Source organism: Gymnogyps californianus, chromosome 1, assembly GCF_018139145.2.
Source record: "Gymnogyps californianus isolate 813 chromosome 1, ASM1813914v2, whole genome shotgun sequence".
Lineage (NCBI taxonomy): Eukaryota > Metazoa > Chordata > Aves > Accipitriformes > Cathartidae > Gymnogyps > Gymnogyps californianus.
The window spans coordinates 9,075,495-9,095,675 of NC_059471.1; the positions used below are offsets into that span (position 1 = coordinate 9,075,495).

The window sequence follows — 20,181 nt, forward strand, 5'->3', positions numbered from 1 at the left end:
GCACGTGCGCACATGCATACCTATATCATCTTGGCAATATATATGAAAGTTGTCAAGAAGCTCTGAGCAATAGCTATGGCCAGGATTGTGCAGAATTGCAATTGGGGAGCAGAAGATGTATATTTATGCTGAGTCATGGTTTGACAGTTTCTATTTCTCACTCTTTTTTACTAATTTTATTTTTAAGAAAAGATTTTTATGTCTGTCTGTGTAATCCTTATTTCCACTGTTGATTATTTCACAGTGCAGTGAAGCTCACAGCTTTTAGCAGGAATACGTTAATATTAAGTGTCCATCAACATAAGAAAAGACTACAGAACTGGGAACCTAAAAGGCTAGGGAAAGATCAAGGTGGAGAATGTTCCAGTAAGGACATTGGTCAACAGCTTAAAGTATAAGAGAACAGATAGTAATAGAATCCCTTTGAAATTCACATTAACTATCATCTCAGTACACTCTGTGTATATCAAAACAATATTGCACTGATGGGAAACATATATTGTAATTCTTCCATAAACAACATTTAAGTGGTCTAGCCTCCCTAAATGAGAATGTGTTGCAGACCAATTGGACATGCCCTTCCCTTAAATGTGGGTTGTAACCTGTGAAAGAAGATGCTTTCTCCTAAAGACATGGGCAGCTAGGGAATGATGAGACGTGCTAGTACTGTGAACCAGGAGGGCAAAACCAAGCTCTGGTCTGGAAACCGTACAGCTGCACAGAACTGAGGCTGTGCTAATCAGTCACGTGAGGAGGCAAGAACTACATATAAGCAACAGGGACCTACAGTCATGACTTCGTGTATCTACCTGCCTTCTGGAGTAGAGCTGTTTTGTGACCTGCCAGCTCACGTTATAGGCATAGCTAGTAAACGACTGTACCTGGCAAAATAAGCATGCCCACAGACTGCTATTGGATAACACTGCCTTGTGCAGGATGTACAGAGTAAGTAGAGTATCTCTGTGAGGTGCTAGCCTGGATTCAATCACCTATTACTTTTTTTTTTTTACTGTTGTTGAGCAGCAAATTGGGGTGCAGCACATAATGGCGAAACTAGCTTCCCAAAGGAATAGAAAATGCTCTTTGCTAAAGTATGTGAATGTGCTTTCATCTTTTTGTTTGTTTGTTTGATCAAATATTTATTATTTCAGACATGGGGGAGAAAGAGGGGGTATGAATTTTGTTACAAAACATTTGTTATCTTTGAAGAAATAAGATCTAAAGGTTTTGAAAATGAAACATAGCAGCCTTATTTCTAGGCTCCCTTCCATGAGGCTGTCTTCTATATAAGGCTACATCAACTCAACTTTGAATTGAAGTACATCACTCACCACTTCATACTATCCTTAAATAAAATAAAACAAACCCATAAAAGTTTGGCACCTGAGGACAGCTATGTCATGAAGGAGAGAGCCAATACAGTGTGTGTTTAGGGCCTGACTTACAAGTTCTATGTAACTACACCTATCAAAAATTATTTAACTTCTATTCAAACTTTAAAACACTTCCCTGCCTGTATTAAAAAAGTGCTGTGACTGTATGAAGTGCACTAAACTGTACTACCTTGATATAGGAAAAAAATATGAGGAATCCCCTTGCTTCTTCTGTGAGTTGCTAAGAAACAAAGAAAGACTCTGTTGGTTCATATCTCATTAGGTCTTCTCCGTTTTAATCTTTACTCTGTATTGCTCTGAAAGTATTTTTTCTTTTTTTTGTCACAGTTCATAGCTGCAAGGCATCAGCAGCTAAATAAAGTTAAAATTGTTGCTTATTAAAGAGCAGCTAAATCACCTCTAAGCAGACTTTGACACAGGTTTTTTTTTCCCTATATATGAATTATGATTATGACAACCTTTCCACTGACAGTTAGCATTCATCATAATCCAGATTGGTCTCCTAGAATTTTGTCATTCAAAGTATGGAGAAAATCCTTAGGGTGTTTACCAGTTCCTTACAAGCAAAGACTATGGGAGCCCGAATAAGTATTTTGACTGGTAATGTTAGCATAAGAACGTCCATAAAAATGTGTTAATTTCAGTAGGGAGTGCAGCTATAATATAGCTTGGTAGTGCTGCTAGAAAGAGAATATTCACCTCAACAACTTGCCCTGATAAGGGAATTACAAAACAGTACTCCAGAAAATATTTTTTGCTACTTCATTATTAGTTGGCAACATGGTGAAATAGTCAGGAAATCTTCCTTGGGTTTTGTTGCTGTGAAGGTGAATCCAATGTTAACAAATTGAATTTTTGATACCGATAGAAGAGAATTTCATAAACAAATGTGTAGGTTGAGAAGTCACTTGTAAAGCCCTCCATATTGCAGTCACTCACTGCAAAGCCTCAGCTTAGTGTTATCCACGTGTAACGTATCACGGACACAATATGCTTCAGCAAAAAGTTTGGTAGTTATTGAACATACATTACTGCTTTTTGAGTTCTTCATAGAAAAAAAAAGAAAGAAAGCTTGACAGGTTGGTCCCAGATTTGAGTCTGTTAGAAAATGTACATTCAATGTTTGGTCTTCTATTCTTGATAAAAGATCAAGGTTCACTTCTGGGTAAGGAATCAGAGTAAACAAACAAACCATTGTACAGTTGTTTACAATCTAGTTTCCCCCCCGCCCCGTATATTGTACACACGGTTCATTGTGATACTAAAGCAAAGCACTTGGTATGTAACTGATTTAACAGACTCCTTATAAGCCCTCAAAAATAGATTCAGTGTTTCTGAAAAGCCCATGTTTTTTTAAGGCCACGATAATCTGCCAAGAGTCATTTTGTCTTTAAAACAGCATAATTAATCTGATGTTTCCACTTCTCAAGTAATTCCTCTTCTTCCTCTCTGTTTCTCACAAGATGACCCAATGCCTCTCACTCTACGTAAACACTGGAGATCTTGAAGGCTTGGCTGTTCCCTCACTACTTGCTTGTAGTCATTGAGATCCAACGTTGTCTTGAACTACATTCACAGCGAAGAAGAACTTTGAGTATAATCTCTGATGAGGAGCGTGTCATACTTTGGGGAGGATGGGATACAGAGAGCTGATTCGGAAACCGGAGAGCTGGGAGATGCACTTCCAGAATCAATGGAGTCTCTAAAAGGAGAAGGAGGAGTTAAAGCTACCAACTCCTCAAGGTCTTGCTTGGCTGATGGGGTCTCTGAAGTGCCTTCTTTGATGCTGCCATTTGAAGGTTTCCTAGCTGATTGTGAAGCGCCATTGACTTCAATGGCAGGAAGTGGTTGGATCTCTGCAAACGTGGTCATTGTCGTAGGAAGCTGGATTTCCCGTGGAATCAGGTATGAAGAGCAGAGAGGAGTGGCCACCATTGTCCCTGGAGTGGCTGTTGAAAGCATCATAGAGTTCAGCTCGCTGATATTGGCTGTAAAGCGAGTAACCACGCTACTGATCTGCTCCATGAGGGAGCCTTGAGAGGAGCTACTTCGCTGAGGAGGCTCTGACTGGAAGGTAGGGGCATCATCTTCCGTTCGGCTAACGGAGGCAGTTCTGTGGCTCAGGGTGCTGATAGGCGAGGGAGTCTGTGGTCGGTACTGAGCTGGGTATTGCTCTTCTGCTTCCGAAACGTCGTAAAGCGTTTTGGCACTGGCCTCAGGAAATGTAGCGCTGCTACTATGTCGGCTACTATCTGTGCTTTTAGAAAAAGGCTTGATCACTGCAGTTTGATTGGGATTCTCTTTTTTGTTGATGTGGATTGACAACCGCTGCCAAAGGTGCGCTCCTCTGCTGCTTTTTTCGTTCTGGGCCCAGGAAACTGATTTCCCATTAGAGCTGTAAACAGAAATGAGATAAGAAGGTAACTTGCATCAAAGTTAAAAATGTAATCACTGTACCTATACCATGGGTATGTGGTGTCCCAGAGCTTACATTCGTCATAAAGCTGACTTATTTCATCTATATCTATATCATCTATAGCTACATCTATTTCTATCTATTGTGATAGATCTATATCTTTTATACCTATATGTTCTAGGAAAACAAGCAGAGTGTACCAGCTCATTTCACAGGCTGTTTGTGCATCCAGCTGTGACCTACTCTGTGCTAGTTCATGGCCACTGCTGACCCCTCTGTTGCTGCCCTCGGGACATAGGCAGTGTCCATCTTGGGGGAGGGAGCAGCTTGATGGTTTCCCTTCTGTTGGACTGGTGTCAGGAAGGGGGGCTGTGGGACTGAGGGATGCATGGAGAAGGGAGGAAGTGATAAATGAAGGGAATCGATGAGAGACCTGGACTGGCTGGGTTGGAGGGGACAGGTTTGTAGGCTGGCCTGGGAGCACTCAATGGTAAGAAGCTTGGTGTAGTGTGACAGCCATGGATTCTTGCTATGGGGCAGGGAGTGTAGACTGGGAGATGGAGAAGCATAGTCCATTACGGCTGGAAAAAAGTCTGTTTATATCCCAGTACTTGGAAGTACTGGAGCAATACTCAGAAAGGTGCTATTCTAGTTGTGGGTGGAGAGATACTTTCTAATGGGTGACCTCCTCTTCATCAAGGTACTTGGTAAACTAGCCACCATTAGTTTAAAGAACTTAATTTTTTTAATTGCAGGTCCGCTCAGAGAATACAACTATATTCCTAGTAGGAAAGAAATAATGGACAAGCTATACAAGCAGCTCCTCACGGTGACCTGAGTTTGGAGACACCAATAGACATTTTGCTCCACTCTTCTGCAAAATGAGTCCTCTTAGGGTAATTTCTCTTCAGATTCCGTCATACCCTGCTCTTTATCAAAGTTGCTTATTTTTCTTCTCTTGCTACCTAAGGAAAGCCAGCTGCAGCACTTTTAAACAGATAGTATGAAACCACTCCTTTCCTTTTACATCTTCCTTAGGCTGTTGAGCTGGTGTTTATACATACATTAACCTACAGTTCTTGGGATTAAGAAAGACCATTAGAAATATTTCTTAGCTGAAACAGACAATGACTCTGAAATGATGTCAACAGGAAAAACATAGTCTCCACATATAAATAAGCATGATTTATATATAAAATGCAACAGAACTTTAAACAATTCACTTTGGTTTCCAAAACATTTGCTACAGTCATTTAGGATTTTTGGAAAGACAACCACATTGGAGACCCTGGCAGAGTATCACAAATTTGTTGTTTGTTTGTTTGCTTTTTAAGCCTGAAATAGATATACTCACACATGTTAGCCTGCAGTGTAACAGTTTGCAAGACACATAGTTTACTAAACACAGATGACTTTATACCAGCCTTCATGTGGAGGCTTGCCATTCATTATCAGTTTAATAGCTCTTCCAGTCATCTAAAATAAAAAGTTGTGTGCTGAGTGTAAACAAAACCTTCTTGTGGGTTCACATCCACGATTACATTACATGGAGTTATGATGGATCATGTAACAAAACATATGCCAACAGCTTTCCCCTTCAAAAGCAGCATGACAGAATCCAGTAGACAAACACAATGTAAACCAGTGGGTGTTTTAAGAGAGGCTTGACTGGGAGATGACCTGTATGAGCATAAAAAGGCTCACCCCTTTGCTGCAGTGATCACCAGGATGTTATCTGGATCTTGGAAGCTAACTGTTATGCACCTGCCCCCAAAATGCCAGGCAGAACAGCTGGTGGTTTGTAACTCGCTGTTCAGACCATCCCTTCCTTTTGCTTTACCTTCATCAGAGCAAGCAGGAAAAGCAAAACCTAACCTGTTGCACTGATCACTTTGACCCTTTGCATCTCTGTGGATGCGATTCTGAGCTGAACAGGAGTTGGCACTAACGTCTTCCAGAGGAAAACTGTTGCCTCTGAGGATTGCGTGCTCCTCTCACTGGAACATGTACTCGGTGGGTGTTGAGAGCTGCTTGAGAGCCCTGGCTCCTTGGTCATACTAAGTCCTGAGCTCAGTGGGAGCTTGGTGCCAGCAGCAGGAGCAGGATTTGGATCCTTTGGCAGGTGAGATCTTGCCTCTAGTTCTGGTATGATGACCATGAGACCTCCTCCCAGCTCCTGCTGAGTTTGAGCTGGACCAGGAGGCTGGGTAACCCGGCACTTGTAACTTTGATCTGGCAGAAAGAGAGGGCCTAGTTCCAGTCCTGGATGTGCTCCCTGGTGGGGTCTCAACTCCTGCTGAGTTCAGAGCTCAGAGGGATCTGTGACAGACGTGCCTGCCACAGAGGTGAAATAAATGCCATTAACATGAAGGATTAGCCAATGCAAATAGAAATGCTTGCCCGAAAAAAGAGGTAATTCTAGCATCCCTCCTGACTTCAAGCACTGCCTTAATACAGATGTTCAAACCCTACGGCTTTAAGTGTGTGCATGAGCACTAAATGCATGTAGACATTGTCAGTTGACTGAAGGTCAGATTGTAAGAGGTGGTGAAGGGAGCATGTCAGTCCCTCCCTGGTCATCATTCAGGAGACAATTATTAAGGAGGCTGAAGAACCTGGGGAAAGGAAAAGGATGAAATTTGGGGATGTGTCCAGACCTGGGCAAGGGCAGCTGACAGTTAAATCTTCAATGGAGCAGCTGTCACCAGCCCCACTGAATCCCAGTTTGGTTTTGCGTCGGTCTTGGCTGATGCACTCGTTTACTGCCTTTGCACTGTGCCCAAGAGTAATCAAGCTGTATGTGTGGCTCTCATGGAGATCCTAGGGCTCTAAAGGAGACCCAGTGGCTGTTTGATGCAAATTTTGTGCAAAAGCCTGAAAGATTTGACCATTATTCATTGAAAATTCCTTGATATAAAAAACTGAATAGGAAACAAGCAGCAATTTATCAGTAAGGAATGAACCCTATAGTTAAAATCCTAGTAGTTTGCCCAGCAATAATTGGAATTGTTATCTCAGAAATGTATCATCCACTTTATCATGCTGCACCTACTTACTACAAAGTGAACACTGGACTGAGGTGTGCAATCATTTATCACCTCTGTGAAAGGAGCACCACTTGTTTTCATATACTGGTATGAAGCTAGGTTATGAGTAAATTCCAGTGATAGTACTTTATGATTCTGCTCTAACTGCATATTGCTACTCTGTCAAGTTAACTGGAAACCACTGCAATGCACACAATTTAAAAACAGAGAAATAAAGATAGATCAGAGACATAGACTATGATGTCTACTAATGGAATTGTTTACATTTATTATGCCCAGCTCTGCCATGACCTTTTGATGATAGGAAACTTTAGGTCAGTGAAATTTTAGAGTTTTCTTGCAAACAGATTTTGGTTCCCTCAGATGAGAACAGCAGAATTACACTTTTGAGCTCCCAAAGGAATTCCCCAGCTAAGTTTGGCTGAATACATATTTTTCTACCCCACTCTGCTTTTCTGCTTCTACATTGCACTGAGTAGACCAGAGTGGAGTACATGTCATATCTGGAGACGAGTAAACTCCAATCAATCAGTGACATCATTTCCAAACTAAAATGTTAGCAAAATACTTTTTGTTGTTGTTGTTGTTACAACAAAACCTTTTGCGTGGCACATTTTTTCCTTTTCTTTCACTATAGGTTAATTATGTTCAGTTTTATATATGAGAGGGATTTCCTCAGAATCAGTCATACTAGTTATTTCTCCAGTCTCTTTACTAAAAGCTGCTTTGATTTTGATAGCTAGACTTTTTCCCAGCCTGCTAGACCTACCATGATATAATATGTACAAGAAATGAAAGTGGTATAAACAAGAGAGCTTTTGAAGTCTCTGATATTTCAAACATTTCCTTTACAGTTGTCCACTTGCTGACAAAATAGCGATTAGTATTGTTTCTCATTTTCTTCCCTTACTTAATCTCTTTAGAGTCACTTAAGTTTTGTCTTTAGGGCTTTGTTCTGTATTCATAAGGGATATTAACTGCTTTTTATCCACTCGGGTGTTAAGAAAAATGTTCCCTTCCCCTTACACATGGGTTTTTTTACTGGCTAGAATAGATCACTTTGTCCTTTGTTTTGGTTGAAGCACCAGAAGTTTTGTTTCAGCATTTCTTGCTCTGTGGTATGATTATCTATGGGATGATGCATAGCTCTGCCACCAGGGTTTCTTCAGCCAGATGCTATTAAAGCAAATGTGTTTTGTGAGGTCCTTCAAAATGCAGAAGAAATGAAAAATGGAAAGAGGAATTGACAGTCACAGCAGCTGAAAACTCTCATCTTTTAGCAAGGGTGCCATTCTCATTAATTACCTGAAGTTGCTAAAATTAATTCGGATGATGAGTGCTTAGGGTCTAGTATTGGGACAGTTACTGAAAGCATATGTAATTTGAAAATAAGTCACTTGTTCCCTTGTTAATATCTTTAAATGAAATAGGAAAATCAGTTTAAAATGATGGAATTTATTGTTTTCTAAGAAAGCTTAGAATGCATAGCTACATAGTATTATTCACCAGTGGAAACTGGAATACAAGGGGAATCAATGGAGATGAATATAAAAATTTAAAGGAATTTTTGTTCTCTATCATGTACCAATATCAGTATCTGATTCCAGATCTGAAATGATGCAACTGAAAACAGACACTGGACCTGTATGGAGACCTGTATGATCTGTTTGCAACCTGTCCTCACATGAATATAATAAGGAATGATTTCAAATTCTTTAATTTATAAGTCCATGCATGAAAGTTCATATTTCAGAACACTGGTCTAAATTTTATTGAGCTAAAATTGGCAGCAAAGTTATGCTTAGATGTTTCAATGGCTGAAGTAGAGTGTTGCATTCAAACTTGAAGCAATATCTTGTTTTTTAAGAAGCTGACGTAGTTAAGTTATTGCCCCAACACTGTGCAGACCAAACCTGTTTCTTAAGGACAGCCTTCTCCTCCTCTCTTTAAGGGAGAAGACCTTCTGTCTTATCCACAGAAGCAGCTGGCAATGGTAAGCAGAATAAACTTCTGTACTTAACAACTTAGTCCATACAACTTTTTGCCAAGGAGAACTCTTGTTATTCAAAATATGTAGTAAGAAGCTGTCTTCTGCTGAAACCTTATTAAAGACTCAATAATACAATTACTCTGCCTGAAAAGGATTTGTGTGCTATCTGTAGATTTAATTAAAAACTGACTCTTCATAAGGGGTGATCTGTGCGTGTGCCTGTGATGCATGCAAGCACAGGCACATGGGTATTTTGTTTCTCTAGTCTTGTCACTTGAGCCAATCGCAGATCAATATACATTTTGCTTGTAGTGACCCACGTTCTTCATCCTTGGGAGAATGCAAGTGCCTTGCAACATGCTAAAAACACTGAAATAAAATAAGTGGTTGAAGTGGTGAACTCCAGTATACCTGCATGAAGAAGTCATCGTTTCTCCTGGGACTGTAGGGCAACCTAGATGACTGGCTAAAACTGGACGCAGAACCTTAAGGTATCTAAACTAGGTCAGTTCTGCCACTGTAATGGTTTATGTTGTTGCTATTCCTCTCATTTTAAATAGCTTTTAAGGAAACCTCTACATGCCTACATAATTGTTTCCCTGGGTGAAAGCCAATTCTGCCACACACAAATAACCTGCTAGTGATATATCACTCAAGTCATTTAGCTTAAATTATTCCCATGTGGCTTGTTCTATGGAGATAAATAGCAATGAAACACAAAAGAGGAATGATACAGGGCAAAAATTCATTTTGTCTTGTCCCGAGTTCTAGCAGTAAACAACATATTTTGCAATTATTTTGCAGAGTTGTTTTCTGTTAACAACAGCAAGGGCATTTATTTATATTACTCCACGAACTGTAATCTGTTGATACCTCCTTTCCTCATGCAAATCACAGATGACATTTATATGAATGACTTTAATATATAAGGATGAAAGAAACTACAAACTGAGAGAGAGCTGATGGACAGAAACTTTGCCAATGACCTCCCAGCGCAGCCACCAGTGACGCTAATGCTGGCAGCTGTTTTAGCAGCATGCCTGGTTAGAACGGGAAAGGAAGTGTCTGGTGTCTGAATGAAACATTTCTAGGATGCCTGTTATCATGACCCAAAATGCAAAAATGATTTTGATACCAGATGTAACTTCTTTCCTCTATTACTGTGACCTCATTGCAGCTGTTAATTAAGGCTGCTAGTGCTGGGTTTCGCTTCTCGTCCGAAAAATGTCACTTCAAGCATCTCTGACCACATCACTGCTACACTGGAGCGTCCTATTCACAAGATGGAGAGAGGACAATGCCACCTCTTGAACTGTGAGTTCTGCTTCCTGATGCACAAAGCTTTAAGATGCTTTCAACATTGCTTAGTCAACATGTTTTTTCACTTTTTTCATTCACAATTTGCTAAAAGGATGAAATAGAAACTGGGAAAAATAGGAACCATCAGCTTACCTGACCCTGAAATCAGGAGCACAAACAGTGCACAAGAAAAAAAAAAAACAAGGAAAAGAAAGATTTAACTCTCCCAGTTGTACCTCCAGAATTGAGGGTTGATTTGAATTTTATCCTCTGCAAAGAGCGTACAACTGGAGGAACTTCAGGTGTTTGGCATGCCTGATAAATAATTACAGAGGTATTTATGCACATGGGACTTAGCAGCAGAAAAATTACTCCTGTGAATTATTAAGCAGTTTCTTATTCGTTGCATTTAATCAAATCAGAAATGCAAATATGATGCAAGAAATGCAAAAAAAATGATGTGATGCCTGCTTTGTGAAAGCCTCATAAAACTTCCCATTCCATAATTGATTTTATCAAATATATGTGAATGATGCTCACAGGTGATGCAGGATGTAGTAACTTCTCTTAATCAGAAATAGCCTTACAAAGCATCACATAGTGTACCTATTACTGCTATTTTTATGTCACTTTTCATCTTGAAAAATCCTAAGCCATTTGTAAGACTAACGTACAGAGATAGTTAGGCCCTGATGTGAAAAATATCCACACTAGGGTTGGAACACAAAAATAATATTGCCTGAGGGATTTGAGAACATGAGCTGAACAATACTGCCCAGTATGAAATTGCACAACATTTTTTAGACTGAAAGGATGTGTGTGGGATTTGGTCACTATCATGGGACCTCTTCGTCCCGTGAGATGATGAGATTTTTTCATTATTCACAAATGGTCAGACCCCTGCATTTGTCTTTTTCCATCTGCATTTCATCCCAGTGACTTCTAGCACTGGTCTGATACTTACTGAGACAGGAGAATGGCACCTACTTTCCTTTCTGCAACATCTACATTCTCTCTGGGAGGTTCCCAGGCTATTCAGTGGCAACTCTACTTAGCTTATGAAATTTGACAAGGACCACTGGCCAGGACACTGTGGCTGGAGACAACAAAACACAGCCATCAAATGCAATTACACTCTCTGTTAAGCAGCAGGTGTTCTTAACTGTTTGAGTAGGTCTTGCAGCTGACAGTCTTGCTGTGGAACTATTAGACTGACACAGTTTCCAGTCTTTTTGACTGTTAGGGCATCCTCTTTAACAGGAACCTTTTTCTCCTCTCTACTTGACTCAGATCGATTACAGTCTGGAATGCAAACAGATTCTTCACTGTGAAGATATAAAAAAGAAGTTTTTCAAATGTATATATATGGCCAGGCAAAACAGAGCTGAATACTGTACAAAAAAATACAGTTGTTTGACATTTACATGTACTTTTCTGCTTTTCAAAATTCTCTTATATAGTGACTCCAGATAGCTTTTAAATGAAGAATAAATATCACTGAAGGCAATGCAATGTAGGAAAAAAAAAAATCCAGACAACACACAGACAAGAAACAGAATCCCAGCTGACAATAAATAACAGACGTGTACACATTTTGTACAACACTCAGCGATGAATGTTCCTGATGTTACTTAAACAGCAGGAGTCCCCCAGGTGTGTGCTATGTGGCGTTAGATTTGATAGCCTTATGTACATGAGTGAATATTGTTGTACCCAAGAGGAACATAACACTGTGCAAGTGTTTCACTGAACACCCTCCTGCAATGAGAAAATTCACCTGTGATGTAACACTTGGGAAAAGTAAAGGTATAATTTGGTCATACTGTGCTCTAAATACATTTATAAATACCTTACAGGGGTCGATAAGAAATGAGTAGATCTTTTAATAAATGATAAACAAAATGCTTCTAACTTGTTGTAGTATATAACACAATGATACAATGCTTATTAAGAGTGTTGTTTCATGAAAGATTTATAACCATCTGTGACACATGCAGCTTATTCATTTATTAATGGAGATGTCTGGAGAAATGGATTTTCTGTCCTATGGGAGAGGTCAACATTTGGAAATCTGACTGGACTCAAAATGAGATGAATAGCTGAAATCTCCAAGTATTTCACAGAATTAAATAGTTTGAAATATTTCAATACAAAAACATCAAAATGGCCATATTGAAAGAGTTCATCCCAGTAATACTGAAAAAAAGTAGTATTTGATATTCATTAAAATTGTAACATTGGTGTATAATGTCATGCAATATATAATGGCCAAAACAAAATTGAAAATAAATATATAAATTAAATTAAATGGAGAAAGTTATGAAAAAGATGTTCTGAACTCTATTTAAAATGAGTTTGAAACCTTTCCTTAAAACCCCTGTAAAACTCAGCACTTTCCCACAAGATATTTTGATGAGAAGAACCAACATTTTCATATTGAAAACGTTTTCATCCATCAGTTTTTCTGTGCTCTTTTTAAAAGCTCTTTTGATTAGACCTAATGTAACTCCTAATATGTAGCGGGACCACCATTCCAGAGGAGTTCTGGAGCTGCTTACTCCAAGTTTGAATGCTGTCTCTCTGCATCTGCTCTACTGGCTTAAGGAGTCAGGTGTAAGGTTTCTCCTCCCCAAAGCACCATATTACAACAACATCACACAGGACATGTGGTTCGGATCACTCAAATGAACACGGTGCAGATTTTTTTTGGCGGTCAGATGGAACACAGAACTCAGCAGTGGCCATGTGTTTTCTTTTTTCTTTTTCTTTTCTAAACATACTATATGAGATGCACAGGAGTTACAGACAGAGGATCTGGCCTGGCATTGACCCAGGGCTGCGCTTGCTCACAGACATATCACACTGCCCTAAGGCCACTTGCTGTTTGCTTACCTGGTCATTGTAGCTCTCCCACCATTCCCCATACTCCCTTTTGGGGTGAAACACTCTATTTCCGACTTGTGCGGGGCCAGTCTCCTGCCTTTGTACCTAATAAATCACGACAACAACAGGAGCAAACAGAAAGAAGTGATTGTGTGCTCAGCTTTCTGTGACAGCTGCTGTGCAAAGGGCCATGCACATGAATGCTACTGTGGCAGTGGTGGGGTATAGTGCAAAGCAGCCGTGGGAGTGGTGGAATAACTGCATAAAACCCCAGACCTGTGCTAAAGCAAACAGGGCTATGCAGGAGACGTGCTCACCATTTTCTTTTTAGATATATATATATAGGAGGAGCTAAAAAATTCTACAGAGTAAATAACATGCTAGCGTTTTGTCTTTAATATTTTTTGGAGTTAGACCAAAATGTTTGGCTGAACAGTTTAAGGGAAACAATACTTAAATTAAGGATCAGTGAGAAATCAACTGGTGGCCATGTTCTCAATCTTAACTTAATCTTTTTCTCTGATCCTCCATCTCTGTAACACTTGACTTGTTCCTCTGCTTGTCAAAGCAAGCACCAGTGTAGTTGATTGCTTGGATAAAATTTGGGTGGGCTCACAGTTCATGTCGTGAATGGGCATTCCTCTCTCCATTAGCAATAAAAGGAGGCTAGATGACTTGCTGAGATGTAGACATAAAGTCAAGTGAAATCAACCCCAATCCTAGATCTCAGTGCAGTACTATGAATGTTTTAAATATTATACCTTGCACTTGGATGAAAAATTTACTTGAATAAACAGTTTAATACTTGAGGATCTAATTAATCCCTGGATAGGATACCAGGATAAGACCTGGTCCTCGATTACTCTCTGAGCACTTAATTGGGATGTGAGTATTGAAGAGGTCTTATGCTGGCTCTTTTCCCAGTGGTGAATTTCACCCTAATTGTACAAATTCTGTGCTAGGTGTTGAAATACCTATTTAAATGCTTTAATAAAATTTGGGCAAAATGCCTGCAGATGTCTTCTCAAAGAGTTTGTGATAGCCCATTCCCACATGCTATGAGCTGCATTGTGGGTATTTAGCACACTTCTGTGGGGAAGCTTGTACATTTTAACACTGCTAACATTATAGAATAAATGACTTATTTGTTGCTTGTCCATTAACCTGATCTAGATAGCAAAAGGTACCTTGAAGAGAACAAGCCTGTAAAAGAGAATTAACCTGAGGGATGCAGTTGCAGTAGATCCGCAGAGGCAGTGTATATTGCATAAGTAACTGAGGAAGAAGCTTAGTGAATCTGAGAGTGAACTGGAGACAGTAAAATGAGGTGTGCTTAGTGCAGAGAAGTCCTTTCATTTACAAATTATAGCCTTACTGAAAGGAAGAACAACAGGAGCTTTGTGGACTGGCTACCCAGGTTTTAAGGCAATCCAGAGTGCAGTATATGCAGTGCTCCCAGATAGGCATGAAGCTCGCAGAGGACACATACATATTAAATGGAAGTCGATTCCTAGAGCAGAGGAAAAAGTGGAGGGGCTTAGAGAGTAGATAAATTCACTGAAAAATACAAAGGAAGTCAAACTGGATAATACAAATTCAACTGGGGTAGCCAGAGAGAAAGAGCAGAGAAAAGAATGTGTAGAAACTTCACAGGAAAGAAAAGGAAATAAAGTTGAGATGAAGGTGTTAGACATCAAAGAAAGCAGAGTTTAGGAAGAGCAGGAAGGAAACACAGTTACATTTAGACCCGATAACCAAAAGAGATACTCTGTGCCCAACAAGATAGAAGGAGAAAAAGTCAAGACTAAGAGAAGGAATTTGGAGACTCTAAATGCTCACAATAAGCTGAATACTAAAAAGTAGCCAACAGAAGGAAACAAGAGTGTCCTTTTAACTCCAAGTTAACAAGTGTCCTTGTTAACTCCATCCTGAAGAACCCCTGGTTAGGATGCATGTGACCCAGATAAAGAAACCCCCCAAATTGCCCATTCCCCAGTCATTAGCATAAACTTCACTGCCATGAAAGTCAGCGGAGAGACTACTATGAATCTCTCAAGTTTTTCCATCCAGTCAAGAGCAAATTACACCATCAGAAATAGTATGTTGTCACAGAATGCCTTAAAGCCTTGAACCATAGTAACTGCTCCACTGCCATTCATTCAGTGCTAAATATCCATGTAATTATGAATGCAGTGACCAAACTCTAATCAACCCTCCTAGTGTAGAAAGTGCATCTAACCAGTGCATGGAAGCTGCAAAGTTCATTGGGTGACCATTCTGGAAAGGCACACCAGAGGTTCTACATAAAAAAGGTTTTCAGCTTTCAGAGCAGATAAAGGACATGATTTTGCTTCAGAATGTCTTGCATTCAAAAAATGTCCACTTGCTGGTTGTTAAAACAAAGGATTGCTTTAAAAGATTTAATCTGAGGAGAGAAAAAATCCTCACGCTTTTATTTGCAGTTGTCATAAAAAATGCTAATGTGAAAATTAATTTGGTTTTTCAGCTGGTATATGGAGGAGACATAAACCACTACAATGTGAGCAGTATTTGCAAGAATAGAGTTCGTTTCTCATTGTCAATTCCAGGACTATGTATTGGTTAGAAAAGAGAGAGAAGACTTTGCTTCTGTGCAGAAAGGCAGCTACTAAATTCTGTTGAAGGATTTAAAAGATTTGGGGTAATTTTTAGTGTTTCTTTGGGGTCTTTGGGTGTGGCATTGTGGGTTGTGTCATTTTTTTGCCCAAGGGTGAGTTGTCTTAAGAAAAATACTTTATAATACATACTAACATGTTTTATAAGTGTTAATCAGTGACAGGAAATTTGGGAAGTAATTCCCAGTAACTCAGTCACTGCAGTGCTTGTCCATTTGCCAAATACTATGTCACATCACTCTATCTTGCACAGCAGTGGTCTGCACTTCCCAGAGGGGATCAGTAGAGAGAAAGAAACTTACTCCTGGGCTGAGAGAAACCATGTCTGTACTGCCTTGGCTTTTAGTGAACTTAATGTACATGTGATACATGGCAGGAAACACCAGTGTGACTGCTTGGGTTTGAAGGGCTGTTAGACCTTTTCCCTGCCTTCTTCACCTTCCAAGAAAACTCCTTTTGTAGACAAGAATTAATGGATGCTGTGGGAAATAAAGGGGGAATATGGGAATCATCATCCTGAATGAGACTAATAGTCATCCACTACAATGCTGTAGAAACCAGTTTTAATGTGTAGTTCCCTACTTTCTTTTTGTTTTCCAATGAAGATGTGGACCCCCGTACTGACAAGAGCTGATAGTCTTTGGATAAGGATTTTATTAGACTACGCCTACACTTTAGAACCAGGTGCTGGTATCCTGGTGGTCCTGACTTCATGTTAGGGTGAGACTCAGGTGTGCTCATGGCCCCCTCCTGCTCCTGCTCTCTCCTGGTTTCCATGCAGAGGGTCTTGGATGCCTTGACCAGCAGTCCATTCCATATGGTAGTATATCCCCTATATGGAGGATGCTGGTGGGCCAGACCTAGAGGATGTGCCATAGCCCACATTTCTGTATAGTTTGGTCAAAGACTTAGTCAAATCCTTGAAAAATAGTCTATGGGTAGAATGTGGGTAGTAGTACACAGATTCTGTTAAAATGTCCACACTGCACCAGTTGAGAAAGACTACCCAAAAGACAAGTACTTGCAATAGTGAAAAGTAGTTGTTTCAGATAATCTGTCCTCTGAAAAAAATATCCCAGCAATTAGAAACTGGCTTTTACTCTTAGACATAAGATTTTTTTTCTCTCTTCTTTTTCAGTAAAAAATTTAATTAATTAAAAGATATCTCAGGATATCTTTTGTTTTTTTAATGCAATGCACAGCAAAGGTAATTTGCTGTGTTGGAGATGGAGAGCTGTCATCAATCCATATTTCAAATGCAATCTCATACTGCCATGCAGAAATGTTACTAATTATTGAGCACCAAAGGCGTGCTTGGTATTGTTAACCCCAGAGGAACAGAGTAGCTCTAATCAACACAGGAGTAATGTCCTGATGAAACTGTACCTTGTAAGGGTGTAAAAAGTGATGTTTCAACAGAAACACTTAAGAGGAGAGAGGTTGTACAGCCAAATCTCATTGTAGGGCAATGGCTAATTGTGTATTGGGGACTTAAGTTCAGCATTGCAGTGACTAATTCCTAAGGTCCTTGTTAATTAATGGGATTCCAAGTTTTGGTCTGAGATACTGAAAATGGTATTAGGTGTCTAAAACTCTTTCTGAATCAAGCATTTTCCCACAAGTTAACAATAATCAAAGCAGGTAATATCTATTATTTCAACCCCAAACCTCTCATTTTGGATATTTTGGAATAAACCTGAAGCAAGACTTTTTTAAAGCCCTGAAAGATTAAATTAATGGAGAGGAGAGGAGAGAGAATTCAGAAAGCTTTACAGTGTATTGATGAAATACTGTCTTTTTGCTTTCCATCATTTTTACAGAGTCTTTTCAATGTGCTTATGCCTGGAACTTGGACAGATTGCTGAATGTTGCAAAGCCATCCACCTTTCTAGACCCATTTATATATTTTAATTGTCAGATCTTACATACAAGTAGTATTTTTCACCTGCAATATTACTTGGTCTTGATATTAAGAAATGATGAAGAACTTGCATTTCATAGCAGCAGAGTTAAGGCTGGCCTTTAGACTAGGTAAAACAATATCTGTATGAAGATTTCTGCATAAATGGTAAAGAATGAAATATGAAAGATATTTAGCGTTGTTACTGTAGGGGCTGCTTTGAACCACGAACATACTGTGCTCTTGAAAATCAGTTCTATGAGATTGGTCATGCTATCTTGACATTGCATCACATTGCACTGAATACTTTTAAAGGGGTCTCAGCTTATTGTGTGACATTTTCCCGTTTACATAATGGCTAAAATAAATTATGTTATTAAGCATGGCACTTGTTCCTTTTAAAAAAAAATCAGCATATAAACATTGTTTGCTTAATAGCACAATTTCAGCAAGCAAAATTACTTTAAAGCCAAACTCACAATTTATTTTTTTTCAAATGCAGCATAATCTTTTTCTTTTTTTTACAGCTTATTCTAATTAAGCAATCATATGTAATTGCAGCTGGCGAATTAAAATGACATTTTTGATGGAATGATATACAAAGCATTATACTGGCTCAAGGGAAGATTAGACCAACAGCAAAATATTACTAGTATGTTTATTTACCTTCTTCCAGAAAGGGCATTTCTGAAATGTTGGACAAACTATTGTATAGGATTTTTGTAAAGTAGGGTCTTATTTACATAAGACTTCTTGTTCTACCCATTCTATTCACTATGCTGAACTTCTGTCCTCTCTTCTTCAGGTATATATAACTAGAGATGCCATAGGAAGGTCTCATTACTTTATTAATTTTTTCCTTCATTATGTTGAAAAGGGAAGATACACCTCATTTGCTCTGAAGCATTTTAAATGTTAGAAACTTCTCTAAGTTTGTGAAATGGATGGATGGGGGCCTGCTTTGCAATGCCTTACCTTGGCATCGAGTTTAACATGAGATTTTTCAGTTTTGCTGACTTACAAGAAAGAAGTTTCTCTTTTCCAATGCTTTTTATTACTTGGATCTGTTATGCTATGCTGTATATTTAATATATTAACTCTGTTTTGTTTTCTAATGTTTTACATCTTTAGTGCTTGTTTATTACATTTTTAACCTTTCTTTTTCTGCTACCTCATTATTGGATAGTGGACTGTAAAATGACTTAATCTTTTTTTTGGCAATGTATAATTGTGTTATAAGTTATCAACTGGCAGAAAACCAGATAATCCCTGCAATATATAATGCTATAATCGAAACTACAGCAAATTAAAAGAGAGTTTTGTGTTTATATATTTTAACAGACACCTGCCTTGAATTTCTGTCACAGTTATTAAAAAAACATCTGTAACCAAATGCAGTTCTAAGGCAGCTGAAATTCCAGTTCTTCTACCAGTCCACACCAACTTTCAGTATTCAAGTTCAAATACCATTCTTTATAATACGTACAGGTATTTCCATAGTGGCAGACTGGCTCATGACTTGTTTGGACCTTGGAAGGAGGGTGGATGTCCTAGTCTTCTGTTTGTCAAATTAATTACAATGCCAGTTCATATCAAAGTTTGCCCTGGAAAGAACGAGAAGTTCTTTTGGTAGATAAACCTGTGCTCAGGTCAGATGGTAGTTTGCAACAGGATCTACATCATGCATGCTAATGGACATGAGACCATCTGCATGGGTTGTCTGGGTGGTCTTCAGCATGACTGATAAGGACAATATTGATATAGTCTATGGTGACATTTATTTGTCACCAGAATTTTGGGAGACAGGCTTGAAGATGAAAAAAAAGGTAAAAGGGGTAGGCACTGCTGTTAAAAAATAGAAAACTCCTCCTCAGCTCTTTCTTCCCCTAAAAAAAATATCAAACTGCTGGGTCCCATCTTCACTGTTCCTTCCTTTTCTTTTTTGTAGTACACTAGCAAGACTGCATTTTGCAATCTAGAGCATATTTGTGTAACAACAGGCAGGGAACTGTTTACAAGGTAATTTAATTTGCACAGTTCAGCTATGATACTTGGTTCAAAATGATGGACGCTTGTCTTAATAATATAAATAATTCAAAAAATTAGGCTTGAATACATGTGCTCAGTTAATGCAGGCAAACAATTTATATCAATCAATCAGTATTTTAATTAAATTTAAGTTGGGGAGAAAATTCGAAACAACAACACTAGCACTGTACACAAATTAAAAATCATTGTAATCAGGGCATTCAAGAATATCAATTCATTATACAGATGGAATGTTTTAGCAGCAATTTATCAAAATCTTTCAGACCTAATATCTTTCACTGAGTTTCATAAAATATTCTTCAGTCATTTCACAATATTTGAAATTTAATTAATCACAGTAGCAAGCCTATCCAAAAAGACACCAAGACTAAATTATTTAGGGAAAAATGAAGGACTCAAACCATTCAGTAATCTCTCAATCTAAATTTTTGTAGCATATTAGATTAAAATAACTCCAAATGATCCATTTGGGAACTGATTCATTAATAAATGCAGACTAATCAGTCAAAAGGATAATGACTTCCTCTGAAGAGTCAAGTATTTTTTTCC

The 20,181-nt window shown here is 38.8% G+C and overlaps 1 protein-coding gene across 3 annotated transcripts in view; it reads right to left on the reverse strand.

Annotated features, from left to right (window-relative positions):
- Positions 1-2,966: 2,966 nt before the first annotated feature.
- The window catches only part of GRM5 (glutamate metabotropic receptor 5), a 278,015-nt gene continuing 260,800 nt past the window's right edge, over positions 2,967-20,181 (reverse strand). Inside the window, exons 8-10 of one of the 3 annotated variants that reach the window (XM_050899488.1) lie at positions 13,039-13,134; positions 11,310-11,471; positions 2,967-3,789 (exon numbers count right to left, since the gene is read on the reverse strand). In XM_050899488.1, coding sequence (XP_050755445.1) covers positions 2,967-3,789; positions 11,310-11,471; positions 13,039-13,134 — 1,081 coding nt within the window. The remainder of the gene's footprint in view (positions 3,790-11,309; positions 11,472-13,038; positions 13,135-20,181) is intronic. The other 2 variants (XM_050899497.1, XM_050899506.1) reach the window with 2 other exon arrangements.